Below are 20,778 nucleotides of genomic sequence, written 5' to 3'. Positions count from 1 at the left end.
AACATGTTGTAAATGGAAAAACTGCTGAAAGCAGATCAAACTGCTGTTCATACGTGTGTTTATTTATCTTTTTTATAAATATTCTCTTGTTCTTTATGCTGCTTCTATTGGTTTCCTTCCAACTTCTTTATCGTTATTGTTTAGTGTGTGTGTGTGTGTGTGTGTGTGTGTGTGTGTGTGTGTGTGTGTGTGTGTGTGTGTGTGTGTGTGTGTGTGTGTGTGTGTGTGTGTGTGTGTGTGTGTGTGCGTGCGTGTGCCTGTGTGTGTGTGCAGACAGCAGAAGGGGCCTCCAGCACACAGCTGGGTTCTATCATAACAACTCCATTGATTCTATGAACTCTTCATTAAAGACGAGCTCCTCTGGGAGGTTTGAGTGAGTCAGTGTTTTGAAAAGTGACATCAGAGGTCAGAGGTCAACCTGCCATGGCTGTGGAGAAATGGAGTCCCCCGTGACGTCTTGTGTTTCCCTCTTCCAGGACCTTCATGTGTCGCACAACCCGGCAAACATGGACCACCTCCACAGGAACACACAGCAGGTCAGTGTGTGTGTGTGTGTGTGTGCGTGTGTGTGTACGTGTGTGTGTGTGTGTGTGCGTGTGTATTGCAGTCTGAGCTGCAGCAGACCTCTGACCTGAAATGAAACCAAAGGTTTAAAATCTCTCTAAAGCAAAAAAGTGATTGAACTGAATCGACAGCAGACAAAGTGAAGCCTCCGGCTGACCCACAGGGCTCGCCTCTGGACCTGATCCAGACCGGTAAGGGGCTGAAGTTCCAAGCAGAGCGCCCCCACCTGGTGAGCCTGGGAAGTGGCCGACTGAGCACCGCCATCACCCTGCTGCCCCTGCCTGAGGGTAAACCGTGTGTGTGTGTGCGTGTGTGTGTGTGTGTGTGTGTCACACTGGCATCTCGTCCAGCCGCCTCCCCTCCATCTCCATTCCATTAGCTGGGTTTTATTCTACCAATATATATCTAAACAAGCTCCAGGACTTTAAGTCTTGATCAGCCCATTACTGAATAAAATCAATTTAAATCTTAAATCCTGCTTTATTCTTCTCGTCCGGCTCAGACCGAAGGTTCTTGCTCGTCCCTGACGCAGCGACCGTCACGTCACGACTATGTACTCATGTTGCATCCTGTTATTAAGTGGAGTGATTGTTTTGGTTCCGTTTGTGTTCAGGTCTGTTTACACTGCGTTTCGAGCGAAAACCTGTTGTTTTTTTTTACCTGCCTTCATAACTTTATGAAAAATGATACACAGCAACTCCAGACACTGGCCTTTTGATGTGTGGCCACTGGTGGGTGCTGTTGTTTACTACGTCTGCCAACGTCGTACTAAAACCACCTGTACGCATTTCAGCAGGATTACGGTACGTCAAAACTGCTGCATAGATTTTAGTCAAACTTTTTACCAGAGAGATGTCAGGCCCTGGAAGAGTTGTTTTTTGTTTTGTTTTTCTGAGTCCAGGTCAAACTTTGGCGAACATCAGAAATCTCTGATTGCTCTTGTTTCTTGTAATGACGCCACACAGAACTATTTAATATAAACATGAACACAGATGGTGGTATGGAGATATGAAAGAGATGGATTGTCATGGCGGTGACTGTCAAAATCAAAGCACCGAGTCCCATGACATCTGGAGGGAACCGCTATGAAAGCTTGCTGCTTTCACTTTGATGGTTGCATGGTGCATAGAGACGAAGACCTACCTGGCCGCTGCCTGAAGTCTCACTCTGTCCCCCTCAGGTCGCACCACTCTGGGACACGGTCCCGTGGACGTCGTCCTCCAGGGTCCCGGCGTGGCGGCGCAGCACTGCTTCATGGAGAACCGGTCGGGGGTCATCACGCTGCACCCCTGTGGGAACCTGTGCTCTGTGGACGGAGTCGCGGTCAAACAGCCCACCCGCCTGTCTCAGGGTAAGAACCTGTCCTCGTCACCGTGTGGACAAGCAGTGCTGGTGGGTCAGAGACTGGACCGGGCCTGTCCACGTGAGCTGGGACACTGTGACAGGGTCCATCTGTCCATCAGCAGTGGCTTTTAGAACAGGAAGGGGGCAACTTCCATCACCACAGGAATAACTAACTAAACTAATCATTCTTTGTTTCTGCTTCAGCCACAATAATCCCACAATCTGAGCTGAAACAAAGAGAATATTCGTATCATAGAGAATTAGAATAAAAACATAAATATGTGGACTCCATGTTGATGTATAGCAGTTAGCATTAGCGTCTCCACTTGCCGAGCATTTGTACACTCTGATCAGAGGACAGATTCAAACATTGTGCTGAATAATCTAAACTGAGTCCTGCAGTGAGTGCTGACTCAGCTCTCTGAGTAACAGTAACTTGTAACAGTAACTTCAGTCACTACTCTGGGTCTTCGTGATTCCAGACAAGCTGCTGTCGCTCTGCTCTTCCGTCAGTCTCACTGGGAAGTAAATCGAAAGGTCGAAGTCCAGTAACATCAGTTAAGTCACTAATAAGAGGTACGTACCGCTTCACTGCCCCTGAAGCTCCGCCCACTTCCTCGAGAGAAGCAGGAAGCGTTCGCATGTTAAACTGCTCCTTCCAACACTCATCATTTATTAATCCAGTAATAATGTTGCTCCTCTGACGCACGTACGGTTTCATTTAAACAACAACTCTAGTGGACCAATAGATGTCGTGTTCAGAACGTTGCCATGGAAACGCGAAACTTTTCAGACACAAAAACACCAAAACCGATTTCACTTGGGACGTTGTGTAAATGAGGCCGAAGCTGCGACAGCAGGACGTGACAGTACAACGGCAATCTTTAAGTTTTAGAAAAAATTTTTTTTATTGTTGTTGAATGATCTTTGCTCACTTCTTTCGAAATTCTGAGTCTGATGAATTCCAGTTATTCTGAGCTTGTGTGTGTGTGTGTGTGTGTGTGATGTGTGTGTGTGTGTGTGTGTGTGTGTGTTGGTATGCAGACCTGGACTCTGCCGGCAGGGTAACCTGAGTGGGAACAGGGGGCTATTAATACTGCCCCTCTGCCCCAGCCAGGGCCGCTTTAGCCCCCCGGAGAGGTTTCAGGGTGGAGGAGGACTGTGAGGGTGGAGCAGGTCCAGTCATGGAGGAAACACGTTTCAGACGTTCAGAAGGCGGCTTCATACTGATAGAAATCTCATTTTACCACAGGAAGTGGATCAGACATCACCACTCCCACCAGTTACACTGAGTAATCTATTACTAGATGCTGGAATCTCCCTTCAGACTGGAGAGGGAATGTGAGGAAGCTGATCGTGAATTCTGCTGGTCAGCAGGGTCTGGTTCAAACCAGGAAGTAAATCGGCTCCAGAGGAGGAGGTTCAGAGGAGGAGGTTCAGCTCCAGAGGAGGCGATTCAGAGGAGGAGGTTCAGAGGAGAAGGTGGAGGTTCAGAGGAGGTTCAGAGGAGAAAGTGGAGGTTGAGAGGAGGAGGTTGAGAGGAGGAGGTTCAGAGGAGGAGGTTCAGAGGAGCAGGTTCAGCTCCAGAGGTTCAGCTCTGGAGGTTCAGCTCCAGAGGTGGAGGTTCAGAGGAGGGGGTTCAGAGGAGGAGGTGGAGGTTCAGGTCCAGAGGTTCAGAGGAGGAGGTTCAGCTCCAGAGGAGGAGGTTCAGAGAAGGAGGTTCAGCTCCAGAGGAGGTGCTGAAGGTAGACAGGCTGTAAATCCAGACCTGGTCCAGCCTCACCAGAGGAGGAGGAGGCTTCAGTCTGTGTCGCCTTCTCTTCCTCATGTGAGGAAGACTATGAGTCCCGGCTGAATGTGAGGGACCAGAAAAGAACATATATTTCAGTCACATTGATTATTTATCAGTTGATCATCCAGATCATCAGCTTTTGTTCCAGAACCTTCTGTCAATTACTTCCTCTGCTGTGCTTCAGTTTCTAACTCTGAACTCTTTTTCTATTTTTACATTAAATTCTACTTTTGGACATGTTCTTTTCCTTTATGGTGACCTTTTCCCTGCTGTCAGATAAATATTGCATTGAAAGTAGTGCAGGAGCTTCCTGCTGAGCGACGTCTTGTCTTAGTTTTTAATACACAAGTCTTTTTGTTGTTGTTGTTTTTTGGCCTGTAATGGAACTTCTATAGTATAGTCCAGCGAAATACAGTATCTGTGTTGTTATACATCGATTAATCTCGATTTACAACAAAGAAATAAATATATCCCCCATTAAAACATTTGATAAAATTCTATAAATGTTTTTAATCGCAACACTTTTTTGGTTTTCTGAGTACTTCTGCGAAGTATCCGAGTATTTTTTTTCCCTCTCCCTGCATAGTTTTGTGACTTTACTGTGAACACAGCTGGTTCCAGGCCTTCTGGTCAGGCAGACCGTCATTAAAGCAACAATAACCCAGGTTAATGTTCACCGCCGCTCTAGAGCCCACTGTGCTCCCTTTAGTGTCGCTTTATTTTACTGCCTACAAGTTCAGACTTTGCTCCTTCGTACAGTGGCGGAGGTGACGATACCGTTTGATCGTGTCTCCTCCATGTTTGCCTTCTCTCTCAGGATAAACTCCATTACATCCTATCAAATCATAATATAGCAGCATAATCAATAGTGCAACTGATCAAACCGTCATTTTACACAATTAGCCCAAAAATTCAACTTTACTAGTAATAAGGTCTGAAGCGGATTATTTTTTTTAATGCTCATTAGTTGCATGAAGTTATTATTTCATGTTGAACTCTCCATGATGGAGGAAAAAGTATTTTGTGTGTTTTGCGACTTACAGCTAAATTCAATCAAGCTCCTTCAACCTATAAAAATAAAAGTCGCATAAAAACAGGTGGAATTTACTTGAATGGTTTTAACACAAAAACTCAATTTATCCCAGATGTCCGTGCACGCTAACGTTTTCACGTGAACATTGTGTCTTGTTTCCATGACAACGATGACTGGAACGGCCGCTAAGGTGGAACTTTTTGAGTGTCTTGGCTCCAGGTTCTCCTGGGACGTGGTTTTATAGTCAACAGTCATGTGTAATAATTAACCAACTTCACTGTTCTTATGAAATTCTCCAGTGTTTGTGTTTATGACTCTCGTTTCATTACTAACAACAATTAACAGCACCCACTAGTGGGCCGACAGGAAAACAACATCGTTTTTAGAATTCCTGGCGTTTTTGTGTGAAATCAATTTAGAATCATTGTGTGAAAACGTGGAACTTTTCTAAAAAAAACAAAAAAAAACCCCACAATTACAATGTGTTCTCACTTGAAATGCTACGGCATAACTTGTTATTCTGTCATCCACAGTAAAGAACGTATGGAGGGACTAAATAAGGAATAAATAAGCTTTAAAACAAACTGAAAACTCTGTTTCTATGTGTGAAATGTGAAAATAAGAATGACAACAAAACTCCAGGAATGTGCAGGCAAGTTTGTAGTTCTAACTCTTCACCTGAATGTAGTTTCTGTAAATATCACAACATATTCTGTGTTTCAGCTCTATAATGCAGAGCTGCAGGAGTAGAGAGGCTTTACACAACTTCAAACTCACTTTTATGAGTCTGCAGTCTGGAGGAAAAACATGTTTTCTGCTTCAGAGGAAAAAAAAAAAAAAAGTCGTTTTTGGTCCTAAAGTTAGTGGATCTGCTCTATCTGGTGTCAGGCTCCTCCCACCTCCTCCTCATTTCTCCTCCTCTCTCACCTCCTGGATCCCACCTCCTCCTCATTTCCCCTTCTCTCCCACCTCCTGGATCCCACCTCCTCCTCATTTCTCCTCCTCTCCCACCTCCTGGATCCCACCTCCTCCTTATTTCTCCTCCTCTCCCACCTCCTGGATCCCACCTCCTCACTTTCTCCTCCTCTCCCACCTCCTGGATCCCACCTCCTCCTCATTTCTCCTCCTCTCCCACCTCCTGGATCCCACCTCCTCCTCATTCCTCCTCCTCTCCCACCTCCTGGATCCCACCTCCTCATTTTCTCCTCCTCTCCCACCTCCTGGATCCCACCTCCTCCTCATTTCTCCTCCTCTCCCACCTCCTCCTCATTTTCTCCTCCTCTCCCACCTCCAGGATCCAACCTCCTCATTTTCTCCTCCTCTCCCACCTCCTGGATCCCACTTCCTCCTCATCTCCTCCTGCTCCTCGTTTCCTCTTCCACCTCCTCCTCTTCCTCCACCTCCTCCTCCTCCTCCTCATCTCCTGGTTCCCTCCTCATCTTTCTCCACCTCCTCCCCCTCATCTCCTCCTGCTTCCCTCCTCATCTCTCCTCCTCCTCCTCCTCCTCTCCAGGGCAGAGATCAGACTATTAGTGCAGGAGGAGCAGTAGCAACAGGAGGTGTAGGGAGAGGTGCACGAGGAGGTGCAGCAGCAGCAGGAGGTGCGGGAGGAGGAGGTGCAGGAGGAGCAGTAGCAACAGGAGGTGAAGGGAGAGGTGCACGAGGAGGTGCAGCACAGCAGGAGGTGCGGGAGGAGGTGCAGGAGGAGCAGTCGCAACAGGAGGTGAAGGGAGAGGTGCACGAGGAGGTGCAGCAGCAAGAGGAGGAGGAGGTGCAGCAGCAGCAACAGGAGGTGCGGGAGGAGGAGGAGGTTGTGCAGCAGCAGCAGCAGCAGCATAGACAGGAGGAGGTGCAGCTCCTGCACTGCAGGAGGAGACAATAGGCTGGATCCCAGTGAGAGAAGAGAAACTGCCGCTGGTGTGAATGAGCCGCTGGAGCTCCGGCAGCGGAGGAGCTTTGACTGGAACCCGCGTTCAGACAGACGCTCCCACCGGGACCCTGGATCAGACACTGGACCCTGGACCAGACCCGGATCAGACCCTGGACCAGACCCGGATCAGACCCCGGATCAGACCCTGGATCAGACCCGGATCAGACCCCAGCCTCTCTGGATTATCCAACAAAAGCGCGCCTCGTCCAGGAAAACAGCCTCTTCTTGGTTCTCAATAATCGGACTAAAGCACGTGGTTTGGAGGACGGAGGCGATGGTCGGAGCGGAGCCGCACAGGGGCGTCTCTCTCCGGGGTTAAAGTAAGTTCCTCCCCCCCGGCTCTCTGGAGCTTTTCAAGCCGCTTCTGAAGCCGCTGAGCGCGGCGTGGTGGTTGTTCCACAGCCCGGTGTCATTCACTTTCAACCACTAACTACCAGACCTTCAGCTACTTTATAGAGAACACCTCCATAATCTGCGTTCTAGTCAGTTATGTAAAGGGAAACGAGCAATTTTACTAGTTTTGGGCTTTTAAGTCTAACTTCGCTCTGCCACCAAACTCCGTTTAAAAAACTACAAATTGTGATGTTGTATACTCTTATTGTGACCCGGCGTATCCTACAGAATATTTTACAGCTAATCGTGCTTTTGTTGAAAGATTTCCTTCATACGGCTCTAATATAACCAGTATTTATTACTCTGACAATGAAAAACATCACCCTTTATCAGGCTCTGCCAGGAACAGCTTTGCGGTTTTTCCGTTGCCAGGGTAAGCTAGAAAACTTTAACGTGACGTAATTTGGAAAGCAAAACAATGCTTTTGAGTCACTTTCAAAGCCGAATTATTCCGCACATCTTTGTGACACATCTGCCCAGTTTAAAATTTGCTTTAACCTTTATGTAGCTGGTCTCACGGTGAGCAGAGTGTAAATTGGCTGACTTGTTGAATGGAGTCTGGTGCCCAGTTCCACACATGCACCGGGAGCACCTGCTCCGAGTCCCAGCGTCCCCCTGCCACCATGTGAGTTCTGTTTATAGACTACAAACATATACAAGTGTGCCAGATCTGCAGACCCCACTGTGTCTGTCTACTGTTACACTGCTATTCCTGGATGCCAATGTGACCCAACCGGAATAGAAAAGAGCCTCTTTTCATGTGATCATGTCAGTGTGGAGCCGCAGGTTGTGTTAGAAATCATCTGTGACATATCACTTTGACCCCATTGCATAAGAGAGCAAGTGTGAGGAGCCCCAGGAGCCCCAGGAGCCCCAGGAGACCCCTCCTCTTCCTCCCCTGCTGCAGGGGGAGTGAGGTGGGGTCCCACCGGCCCCGAGCTCCGGTCAGCATGTGTGAGGGGACGTGGGGGGGTCATCCAGACCGGAAGGGACCCTGGCAGCAGCTGGAGCTCAGCTATGCTGAGCCAGCTTGTGTGTGTGTGTGTGTGTGTGTGTGTGTGTGTGTGTGTGTGTGTGTGTGTGTGTGTGTGTGTGTGTGTTTTAACACAGTCTTTGACAGCACATCCTCTGGGTGGGCTCGGGTCAAGGCACAGTGTCACAATGAGATGCCGGAGGAGTACTATGACTACACCACACAGTACTATGACTACACCACACAGTACTGCGACTACACCACACAGTACTATGACTACACCACACAGTACTGCGACTACACCACACAGTACTGCGACTACACCACAGAGCCTGTACTGGACCAGGTTGTCCACATGCAGGACTCCTATTGGCTGTCAGTTCACTGTGAAGCTGTAGCGGCGATGAGAACTAGAGCTTTTTGATTTCCTGAATTCCGCCGTCCTGGTGTGAACTTCCAGAGGAGTCACATGTCAGACCTCGTTTTAAGACTGGCTACAAGTCCAAATAGGATTCTGAAAAGTTTTTTTTTTTTACAACTTCTGTGAAGAAGTCCTGGAAATCTTTAGTGTTTCTGACATGACATTCTGTTCTGGCATTTCTATTTTGTGGTATTTGGCACGACCGTGACAACAGAATGTGATATTGTGACAAAAGCAACACCACAATAATACTTTCAGCAGATTTCCAGGAGGCTGTTTATTTCCTCAGCAAACTTTAAATCAAATTAGCTGTAAGGAGCAACTGTCGCCTTCGATTCAGCAACTAACTCTGATCGTCCAAATGTCTCTGGTGATTAAGTTGCTGCTGTCGTACAAACTGTCTTTCACCTCCTCTTCATATTATTTCAGAAGATAAGTGAGCATCTTTCCTCCTGTTGACGCTCTCATTGATACTGGTCCTGATCGATCTGAAGCCATCTGCCACCGGGGGCATGTTTAACAGCGGGGGTGGGGGGGGGGGGGGGTTCTGACATAAAGGAGGAAGAGGAGGAGGTGTACAACATGTGTGGTAATGAGCGTCCATCACGAGAGGAGCAGCAGCTGCCGCGTCTGTGGGATGAAGAACGTCTTCTTAAAGGGCCGCCATGTTGATTTCACACGAGACCTTCAGCTCCAGCCCTGACCCCCCAACCCCAACTCCATCCCTCTCTTAAGAAAACCGCTGCTGCAAAACTACAGTCACTGCGTGGAATCTGGGATGTCTTCATGATAACTTCTTCTCATTCTCCTTTTATACGTTTTGAGATACAAACACAAAATTTCCACTACGGTTTCCTTCAACTTTTTGAAAATGCTCTGGCTGGTTTCGTGTAGATTTACAGAAACGCTGTGCAGCACGGCCGTTTTTTGTTGTTGTTGTTGTTGCTTTTAAATGGACATCTTGAGGGTGCATCTCTCAGCCTGGGGCTTCTCCTCTTTAATCTAAGCGTGAGAATCGAGGTGTGGCAGGAGGAACCGCCGCCTCCTCGTATCTCCATGTGGTGCAGGCTGGCGTCAGACGGCCTCCGACATGTGATCCTGCTTTCCTGCTTCCCGTCTCGCTCCCACATGACGGGAGCGAGAGGAGGTCAGACCTACTCCTCCTCCTCCTCCTCCTCCTCCGATATGTGTTTGATAGCGAGAGCCAGTCCTTGATTAGCTGGTGTGTTTGACTCCTGCTCCTCCTCCTCCTCCTGCTCCTCCTCTGGTATGTGATAGCGAGAGCCAGTCATTGATTAACTGGTGTGTCTGACTCCCCCCGGCCTGTTTTTTCCGAGGCTGTAAACTATCAGGTTTCCATGGCAACAGCCAGTCATCTCTTTTGTCCGCTACTCCTCCAGATGCTTCGGCCGCTATCCCACAATGCCGCCGCTTTTGTTTGGCACAAGAGTCCAATCAGAGAAGAGTCTCTCCTGATGGTGAAGCTGCAGTGGCTTGGCCCTGCCTGTGAGGGCGGGGCTTCATTCAGGCTGACTGGCTTTTTAATTTTATCACTGTCTTCCTGAACGTGTCGGGCTTCATCGTACGATCAGCACGCCGCCACCGCATTTACGATGTTTGGAGAAGTCGTAACTCATGAAACCAGCTTAGGCGTCTTTGAAATGTAGAAAAAAACAAACTCTTTCTTTTTCTCCTAAATTGCAATGCAGAGTTCAAAGAAGTTTATTATAGCTGCATTCCACAGTAATGCTCCAGAGTTTCAGTGGTTTGTATTTCAATGAGCTTTAAGATTTCTTGTTTTATTTGTCATGCTTTTGATTCCAGTACTTGTACCGTCAGCGACTAAACCGATGCCTATGAACCAACTCCAGTACTAGAAGATTTTACCTGATTTTCCAGATTATAGATCACATTTCTTCGGTAGTTGTTTGACTTATGTTAAGAAGAAACTTGTATATATCAAAAAATACCAGTGAAACTGTGGCTTAATAATGACATCAAAAAGCCAAACATAGAGTCTGACTAGCAGCGAAACAGTTTTACTACTGATCAGCCATTCGTCTGAAGTTAAACATTGGATTGATTGCGGTTAGCTGATTGACTGACACCTCTGATTGGTTAAGTCTCACCGAATCATTCAGGAGTTCTGTTGGTTGAGGTCTGTGGCGTCACTGGAGTCCAGGGAATTCATCAGACACGAAGATGGTGGTCATAAAGAAACAGTGTGAAAGTAACTGTACAAAACACCGTGGATAGAAGCTTTCACGGTGTTTACAACAAATTCTGAATTTGTCAGAAAAAGTGGAGATTCTTCAGGCGTCTTTCTTCAGACGCTCTTTGAGTTCCTGATACTCAGAACTAGTACCATAAAGGTTCAAAGTCTTTGAAATCAACTTTCTTCTTCACTCTCATGCTTTGAAGCTCATCTTCATCACCCAGTAAAGCAGCTTGATTGGTTCCAGTCATTCAGCCACACCCTGTCTTCCATTCGCCTGTTCTGAAACACACTCGCTCAGTCATGGCTACGATGCCACAAGGCGCTGGGCTCCTTTGGGAGCTTTGCCCACGGACACGTCAACTCATGGACTCGTGACCTGCACAGGACAAATACAAAGGGTCATTCAGAATATCGTGAAACATTCCTGCTCTTTGAAACGTCATTGGAATGGTTGGAATGGCGTCGGGACACGTTTCCCTGAAGAGCAGAAAGGCCATCTGGAGGTTCTAGCGACTGACTGGCTGGTGCAGTCTCGCTTCTTCCTCTCGATGCGTTGCAGTCCTTCAGTCACATGCTTGCTCCCCGACTGAACTCATTGTGGTAGAATGTGAAGCGGTCCTGCTCCGACCACCTCGCCTCCCCCGGCCAACCTTCTGGTCTTCTGACGGAGCTGGAAAGGTTGAACGCTGTCTCACCAAATTAAAGGAAAGACACAGCGTGGCTATTAGGGCGAAGATGGAATATTTGGTGCTGAGACGCGTCTCTTGATGGGTTGAGAGAACGGGGCTGCTAAACCACTGCTCTGTGCAACGCTGCAGAACCCCGGAGGCACCGCGTGGCCTTCACTGTGATTGGTCCGAACGCTCCCAGAGGAAACCTGGCTCCGGCTTCCTCTGATTACTTCTGGCAGCCCTCATATTCCCTCAATACTCCTCTTAAAAGGTTCTTTGCAGACATTTCATCTCCTTCAGGTTATGATTGTCGATTTTATTAAAGTCATTTATGAATTCAAAGTCCTTTTAAAACAAGAGAAATGAATTCAACAACCTTCTGACGTTGGCCTTCTTTTCTTAAATTTCAGTCGATTTTCCGTTTTCTAAACGTTAATTAATTATTTAGTTTTTTCTTGACTATGATGCTGATGTCAAATTACAGACATGCCAAGATAAACCAACTTGTTTCAGACGGACAGAGCTGAGCGGCTGCAGAAAAGTACTGCAGGGTGTTCTCGTAGTTTCATTTGTGTATTTAAAACAAGTCAAATCCTTGATTCGTCAGTCGTCACACACACAACAGTCATTCGTAGTACAATGTGCAGTGAAAAGCTGTAAATACATGTTCTGCACCAAAACAACAGTTTTTAATGGATGGAAGGACAAAAATCTAATTCTAGAGCACACAATAAAAAAAATAAGCTCATGAAAGATAAAACATAAGAATAAATAATGTTATCAACGCATATTAAAAACTACCCGTTTATAAACATGGCTCTTTTAACTGAAACCAAATGAAGCTTCGGCTCCGATGACTTTCCTTGTATTTTGTAAATTCCTTCAATTAAGCGTTGGTAGTTTAAAACACTGCAACCTGGTTTCCTTTTACCACTTTCCACCCAATAAAACACATCTGGAGCCACAAAACATGTTTAACCTTTAAAATGTGGATAAAACAGCTCATAAAGTTGTGGGTATATTATTCCTAAACATTCAAAGACGTTTTCTACCGGTGATCTACAACAGTAGACATTTTATAACCGCCTTTTTAGCCGTTTTATAAGTTCTAGCAGTTTTATTAGTTTAAGATAATTTAGCCTTGTCAAGTTATTTGACTTATTTTCTTTTCTGTCTTTTATAGTGGTTCAAGCTGGGTTTTTTTAGCCACAATTTTAGTCATTTTGACCCAAACATTACTTCAAACATTGTGGCTGTTTTTCATCTTTAGCCTTTTCCTACCAATTTGGTTAGTTTTCCTTTTGTGGCTTTTGTTCTTTCATCCATTTTAACCGTTGAACCTATTTAATCTTTTTAACCCAGGAGATTTCTATGGAGAAAATGCAAATAACGATCAAATAAAAACACGTATAATTTTGTAAACGACACACCTCTACTGCAAAGAGCCACAAATGGTTCCAGAGGTGCAAGTTGGAAACCCAGAAGGTCTGCATGAGTTACCAGGCGAGTTATCAGACGAGTTGCCAGACGAGTTACCAGACGAGTTGCCAGACGAGTTGCCAGACGAGTTGCCAGACGAGTTACCAGACGAGTTGCCAGACGAGTTGCCAGACGAGTTACCAGACGAGTTACCAGGCGAGTTGCTAGACGAGTTACCAGACGAGTTGCCAGATAATCATACAGTCACTTTGTGAATGAAAACCATCAGCAATTTATTTGCCTGCAATCATTCTAAGTGTTTCTGCTGTTTCTGTTTGTAAATGACCCGTTGACATGACGACAATGCTCAGAGCCACTGAAAAGGAACTTTATGGAAACTGCTGCCAAGGTGGAACTTTTTGAAAATATTTTCCATTGCCATGGAAAACAAGTGAAGGTGGTCTGTCGGTCCGAATGTCGGTATACTCCGGTATTGACGTTCACAGTGTGTAGTTCTCTGCCTGCATGTGTGTAGTTTCATCCCACAAGGACGTGACAGCGCCACCTCCTGGCCATGGATGCTATTTACTACATTGTTTTCAGTGTTTTTGCCATGGCCATGTGAACCCACATGGTTTTCAGAATGTTGCAGCATAAATGCGAAACTCTTCTGAAACGAAAACACACACAAAAAAAAACGATACTTTACTTGACATGTTGATGGGGTTAAATGTGGAAAGGCAGCGACCACCTTCACTCCCGAAGTCCTGTGGCGAGGAGACTTGGTTGTTTGTGGAGGACAGGAGAACTGCTGATGCTGCAGAATCCCACACTCAGCCTGATTGGACCGAGTCGCTCCCGGAGCTTTCCTGTTCCCGCTGGCAGGAATCAATCTAGCTGATTACACACACACACACACACACACACACACACACACACACACACACACACACACACACACACACACACACACACACACACACACACACACACACACACAACACACACACACTAGTAATTATGAAAGTGGCCGTGTCTCATACCTCCCCGGTTCGTTTCGCTGAGTCCGTTTTTGGATCGACGTCACAGAGATTCTTGGAAGGATCCTGACGTTGCTTTGCCGGGTCACAGAGTTCTCATGAGGAGGCGTCCTGATAGATTACCCTGCACATGAAGCCAGGCAGTAATGGCAGGGATCCAAACCCTCCTGATAAACTACCGAGCCAGATTTTGTCCTGCTTGATTCAGAATAACAGGTACTCCAGTTGTGTATCTCTGTGTTTCTGAATAGACGGTATGAGTAGTACTTACGGTTGGGTCAACACATCGCGGATTACTATCAAGTGGATGAATGCAGGACAAAGGAAGTTGGGTGGTTTGGTCAGTAGGGAGCTAATTAAAGTCAAAGTGCTACTTGATCAACATGAAGGGATTAAAGACAAAACAAAGGCTTTGACTGGGACTGTTGGTTTCAAATCCCCCGTCAGCCTGAAGCAAGAGTCATAGTGTGACATTCAACTTGGCAGCTCCAGTGCAGGCTGGCGCCTCTCTACTATCTCAGTTTGAACAAGTGGAGTAGAAATAAGAATCCCGAAGAAAGAGCTTTTGATGAAGACTTGAGGTCAATTTGAGCTGCTTTCCGATATGACATGCCATAACTTTGGTTTCCTTCCTGCACGTAACATGGATGTTTCCAGACTATGAATACTTCCAGCAGGCCAAACATTTCGTCAATATATTTGTTCGCCATATGAATATTCGCAGCTGTCATAGAAATTTCAGCAGTTTTACTTGACTTGGTGAAGCTGTCGTCTGTCTTGGAAGACAGTCTGAACCGTCTTCGGCTTTTATTTGACACGAATCATGAAGTTACTGGCCGAGGTTCTTTTTATTTCTCTGTGTTGGAACCAGCAGAATGGAAACCCCATTTTTGTCTTTCCAAACAGTAAAAAGTGATGGAGCTTAGATGTCAAACTAATTTTAGACACTCTTTCATTTCAATGTGAAACGGCTGTAAACACGACCCGGTGGAAAAGCAGCAGCTGAAGTGATATAAAGGATTGTTTCGTCTCGCTGGGACTCGATGAAATGACTTGATAGACGCCTAAAATAATGGAGTCAAGATGTGTGCTGTTGTGTCAGAGCTGCAGTTTTTACGAGCTTGTCAACAGACAGCAAAGCTGTCCTGGTGTGGATGAACACATTTTGCTCTCTCTTCGCTGTCACAGCCGTATTTCTACCCAGAACACGTGAGCCATACTTTATCCTGAGTTTGGTCTAATAACGCGACATATTTATGACTCTCAAATATCCCCAGAGGAGCCAGACTGAAAGGTTTTATATTATTTTCCAAGGCTTATGACATTGAAATTGAAAAGGTTGTCTGAATTCCATAAAAAAGAAAATCATCCAGAAACCTTGAGGAACATTTCAAGGAAGCCAGAATTGATGGACTATTTCTTTAAAAAAAAAAAAAACTTTCTTCTCTGTATTTCTTCTACTTTCTTTATGAAAATCGGTGTTAAAAGAACACGTCACTTCTAGAACATTAACCAAACATCAACAGGGAAGGTGGAATATTGTTCTTTATTCATTATGTAGACGATCAGTGGAAGAAGTTGGTGTTTTGGAAGAGATACAGATGGTACTGTATGTAGGACGTTTCCCTAATCTTTTTTGAATAATGTCAAAAACTATTTCTTTCCGTTTTAAGAACTTAAAGAATTATTTTAGGAGAGCTTTTAATGTACTTCAGTTTATTATACCAACATAAAAACGAGACAATAGAAAACTGTCAATCCTGGACTATCATCAGAAATCCTCAGAACAATCCTTTAGACAAACACTGTCGTTGTTTCTTGACGTCCTGACGCCTCTGCGTTCTGAAGGTTCTTTCTCTAGATGTATTTTATGTAGATATTGGTGAGACCCGAAAGAGACTCGGAGGTTTTGGTCGAAATTGCAAAATCTGTGAAAAAAATAAATGAAAACGGCTGAAACCGCTTGAAATGGTCGAAACAACCAAAATGGTTGAATGAGCTTAAAACGGTTAAAAGGTTTAGTGTGAAGTCCTAAAACCTGCTATTTTGGCCTTAAATCTTGTTCATCTACGTGTGAAGTGTGTAAAGATGGAATCCTGATCTGAAGTCCATCTGGTTCCTGATTCATTCGACCAATCTCTTTATTTTAGTCCCCGAGGAAACCTCTTGATCAGGTCTACAGTGTTTCATGGCGTTCTGTCACTGACTGGATGTTTGGCCATGGTTTGGCCAGGAATGTCCTTTTCCTGTTGCTCAGTGGAGCGCGGCTTGCCGAATGTCAGAGACCACCCTCCCTGTTGAAGGGAAAGCTGATCTCCACTTCCACCGCCGTGGCTTCATCTCCCCGTCAGCTCAGCTGGTTAGACGCAGAGTCGCTGGACCTCCAGAGGAGGCGGAGGCCGTCTCGGCCACCGGACGGAGACGAGAGAGGGTGTCGAATTATTTACATGCCAGCAAAGTTCTCTTCAGGCTGGGTTCTACTGTGTGGTACCCCCAGATACTTTCTAGACCAGAAGATAAGGTGATGAACATGTTGAGCCGAGGAACAGACTCATCCCAAAGTGTCTTCCCCTTGAAGCCCTCCCGGCTAAATAAAGAAGTTGGTGGTTTTAGGAGTTGTTGATTCTTTGCGTGGTTGTGGTTCGGCCTCTCTGGACTCATTACTGTCCCTCTCTGCGCTGCAGATTAGGTGGGAAAACCCAGAAACAGAAACCAACACGTTTTCCCTTCAGGCCAGACTTGAGATGAGCTGCAGACGAGCTCCTTGCCTTGTTTGCTCCTCCGAGGTTATAAAGTTGAGAATAAAGGCCGTCTGTCGATCCCCGTTTATTGACTCGACACCAAGTGCTTCCATTAAATTACCTTCCATTCCCGTAATTGCAAAACGAAGCACGGCAGCTTCAGTGTCAACACCATGTGGCTGCTCCGTGATGAATATCTGATGATTTATGGCCCCAGCTGGTCGGCGCTGAGTGTGATACACGAGCGGCCCAGAGCCCCACTCGTCCCTCCGACTGGGATAAAAACGCTCCGTGGCTCCCTCTGGATGCGAATCTATAGATCTATAGTCCTGACGCTGCCTGAGCCATGTCTTCTCGCAGCAGGAGGATCTATCATCATGAAGAACTGCTAGCTGCTGCAATGCTTGAATAGATGAGCGCTAATTAGCGCGGAGGGACTCGGTAATGGAGCTCAGTGACGGACGGGGCTTCAGTTGGCTGATCGATTGGGGAAAATACCACTTTGGATCTGTGATGCGTTTACAAAGCAGAAAAAAAAAACTCATGTAAAGGTCAAGTTCTCTTGATGTATTGCCTGTTCGCACTAGGAGAGGTGGAGTTTGACATTTCATTAGATGGGCACAGTGTTATAAATGTTAATTCAGAATATATTTAGGAGTTAATATGATGATTGATAATGAGAATAAACTTCAAATTTTACGGTCACAAAGCAGCTCTTTAGGTTTTTATGTGACCATTTTATTTCAGCCACCGCAACAGCAGCAGCGCATTTTGAACACAATCATAGAAAACTAGAAGCTTCGATCAAAGAAAGAAAATATCCTTCCCCTTTTGGCCACTTGGTGGCAGTGTTGCAATCGTTCCTGTCATTTCAACCAGTGAAGTAGTATGTGGCTAAAGAGCAACTCATGTCGGGATCAGGGAAGACAGAATTTATAGCAATAATAATTAAAAACCCAACTATCAGCTAAAATTTGTGTTTTGTTTTTGTCCGATAAACAATTATTAACCGCGTGTTTACAGTTGACGATGCTTGTGTCAGATAGATGCTAAAGTGCAACGCTGCAGAAGACGTCACTAAAAGCCAATTATGGTGGAGTTCTAGAATAGGAAGCCCTCCCCATTAACTACCTGTCAATACCTATTGATCACCCGTCCATGTCTCATTGGTTACACTTCGTGCACGCTCATGCATCGTCCATGTCTCGTGTCCCACTAACGTCCCGTTGAACGCAGCAGATCTTCAGTCCTTTGAAGGAGCCAGTGTCAGAAACGTGAGAAAAACCCAGTTAAAATTCATTATCCAACATGTTGTCTTTGTGTTTGCTGCTTCGCTCCAGTGATTATATGTCACGTTTTCTCTGACAGCCTCTAAGCTAACTGGTGTTAACTTTATTGGTGATCAAGTTCCCTTCTACTGGGCTCAGCTCTGCAGCTCCAATTGTCCAGGTTTACATCTAAAGTTACCGATTTTAACATTTGAAAGACCGAAACAAAATATTTCACAGGAAGCCTAACAACTGAAGCGCCACCCCTCAACCCCCTCCACCCAAAAAAAAAAAAAAAAAAAGGCAAAATTCTGTCACTTCAAATTTTTAAACTTTGTGTTGAGTTCTGAAACTCCGACCCTGAGGATTGGTGCTTCACCATTTCTGGTGATAGAACCAACTTTTTACATCATTAATCACTGCAGCAAACCGAGTCATACGATCATTGAGTGGCGCCTCTCGTATGATAGAAAATAGAAAATAAAACACTGAGCCAATGGTGTTTCTGTTGCTGACTGAGGTCTTCCAGAATCTTCCAGAAATTCCTGTGGTCAGTCTTTATTGAATATCTTCCACTGCAGGAGGGGCTGGAAGACAACCAGAGGTAGAGACCGAGGCTTCTGACTCGTCTTTCATGTGACGACGCATTTGAGCTGAAATTCCTCTCAACGATGGAAAGTGAAGTGAAATGGAAGCTGCAGGAGCTTCAGGGGCTGGGGGGGGGGGGGGGGGCGCTGGTTGTTAATGAGCAGGAAGCTCATTTTTTGAATTTAGGGGCGGCGTGGCTCGGCTGGTCTCTCACTGGGAAGGTTGCAGGTTTGATTCCCATTTCTTCTTGTCTATTTGTGTAAGTGTCCTTGGGCAAGACACTGAACCCCAAAACTGCTCCCAGTGGAGTGACTGCGCCTGAACCAGCCTCTCACATGAGCCTAATGCTTTTGAGCTTATAAAACGAACGTAACGTGTGGTTAACAATATAGTTAAAGCTGTCACTGTGACACTTTTTAAAGCACAATAAAACTGTTATTTCTGTGCGGTTATTTTTCCATAATCTGGTGCAGATATGACACCAGACAACGTCTCGCTCTATTTTGTTCTTGATTCTTTGAGCTGAGCAACTAGCAGCAGTAATGGAGGTGTGCTGACGACGGTTAGTCTCCGTTATTCCTCAGCAGACTTCAGAGTAGTACTGAAGCCCTGCAGCTCTCCGACTGAACCATGAGTGTGTCGCCGCAGCGTCACGCCGCTTCCAGCTACGTTCTTTCTCTGCCAGCGGCGGGATCATGTCGCAGCACGGCGGTGGCGGTGGCGGCACCATCCAGAGGAACTGGAGCGGCTCGGCCGACGTGGCTCCTGAACGCCACAGCGTCAACATCCCGACGCCAGCGTGTTTTTTGTTTTCCTTCCTCGGCGGAGCGATGGCGTGCGCGTCTTTCCAGCCGGCCCCAAAGATCCTCAGGAATGATTTGAACTGGGGAAAACTACCAACCAAAACTATGCCGGCAGGCTTGGTGTTGCAACCACTGATGGAAATTTTAAAAAGCAGCCTGTGCAGAACTTCGTGCAGAGGAAAGATACGCAAGAGTGAATCAGCACGCAGGATTATCCTCCTAATATTAGGTTTGTGGTGGTTGGCAGCGCGGCCAACGCCAAGGCCCCTTCCAGAGCTTTCCATGGACTGTGAAATATTTATGTGTGAACGTGCAGAACCAAGCAATCAGGCAGGTCCCTGATCGAGTTTGGACTTGTTCCGCTCTGACCTCTATTCCTGCAAGCGCTGCGTGGAAACGGTCCAATCTCCGTATGAACGCTCGCTGTGGAAAACGCAAGGTGTTGTAAGCTACCGGAAATCTATAAAATAAATTATACTTCTATTAGAATTAAAACAAATGATGAGAATGAGTATTTCCCTGACTGCACGTCGCTGCGACTGCACGATGATATGTCGACATATGATGCAAAATGATTTCTGATGAGAAATACAACGCTAATGTGTTTGTGCTTCGAGAGCTGCTCTCCCAGATAACAGTGCTCTTTCTCTTGCCCGGCTTCAGTTTAGTTTGTGAAAGCACAATTTTAGTGCTTTCACCATGCAGCCTCAAGTTATGATTGTTATCGTTGCCAATTGATTCAGATTTATGTGTTAATTGCCATTTTTTTTTCGAGTTATTTAATAATTTCTCTCTTATTCAAAGTTTGCAGAGCATGCATGCAACATTTTTATATATATATGGTGCGGGCCCTCATTGTTTCCCCAAATAGTCAATAATTGATCTCAGTATACTTAATATAAATATGAGTGAAAACAAAGGAAAGGTGTCAGAAGTCGTCGTGGCGTCGTTCTGTTTAATCAGCAGCGATCTCTTGTTGTGGCGGGTGACCTGAGCCGGCAGCTGTTTTCCATCAGGTGTTTTCTGGCTTTGCTGCACGTCGTCTGCATGGAGGACAACCTCACATTCTTTCCTTTCTTCCCGCACGTCGAGCTGTCAGTAGAACGCTGCGAGAACATGGAACAAAGCCGCTGGAACGTTTGGCCTCTCGTCAGAAGAACTGAACAGTCTTTGAAACGTGTTCATTTTTCTTTAAACAAAAGACTTGAATCACCTACATAACAGCTGGAGGGGCTCCCGAGGAGCCTCTTATCTCTTTAATTGGACGTTTCCTGTCGAGGCAGGACGTCGGGCCGAGGCACGTCACTGTTTTGGCTCTGGAAGCTTCGGGGGATTTGGCGTTTCTGAAGATGTTTGATGATCATTTAAAAAGAAAATTGTGTCAATTCCCACTTCTGAAGTAGCTTTTGTTGACCAGCGTGTAAAAACCGTGATATTTACTAAATGTTTTAATCCTCGGGCATCTTCTACAACAGACTTTTCCTCTTTGATCGGCTCCGGGTGTCGTCACTTCATGTTTTTACTTGTGGACAACTGGCTGGGAGCTTTCAAGCTTCGTGGTCAAGCTGCGTTTTCCCCCC

The 20,778-nt window shown here is 45.9% G+C and overlaps 1 protein-coding gene across 5 annotated transcripts in view; it reads left to right on the top strand.

Annotated features, from left to right (window-relative positions):
- The window catches only part of phldb1b (pleckstrin homology-like domain, family B, member 1b), a 69,567-nt gene that overhangs the window by 10,291 nt on the left and 38,498 nt on the right, over positions 1–20,778 (top strand). For 4 of the 5 annotated variants that reach the window (XM_080503101.1, XM_080503102.1, XM_080503100.1 and 1 more), the window contains exons 2-4: positions 477–536; positions 728–851; positions 1,745–1,915. In XM_080503101.1, coding sequence (XP_080359227.1) covers positions 507–536; positions 728–851; positions 1,745–1,915 — 325 coding nt within the window. In that variant the 5' untranslated portion in view covers positions 477–506. Of the gene's footprint in view, positions 1–476; positions 537–727; positions 852–1,744; positions 1,916–6,775; positions 6,984–20,778 lie in introns of those variants that run through there. The other variant, XM_080503103.1, reaches the window with a different exon arrangement.

Source organism: Blennius ocellaris (genome assembly GCF_963422515.1).
Source record: "Blennius ocellaris genome assembly, chromosome: 2".
NCBI classification, from domain to species: Eukaryota; Metazoa; Chordata; class Actinopteri; order Blenniiformes; family Blenniidae; genus Blennius; species Blennius ocellaris.
Note: the sequence above shows the minus strand (reverse complement) of the source record. Positions and strands in the feature narration are given on the sequence as shown.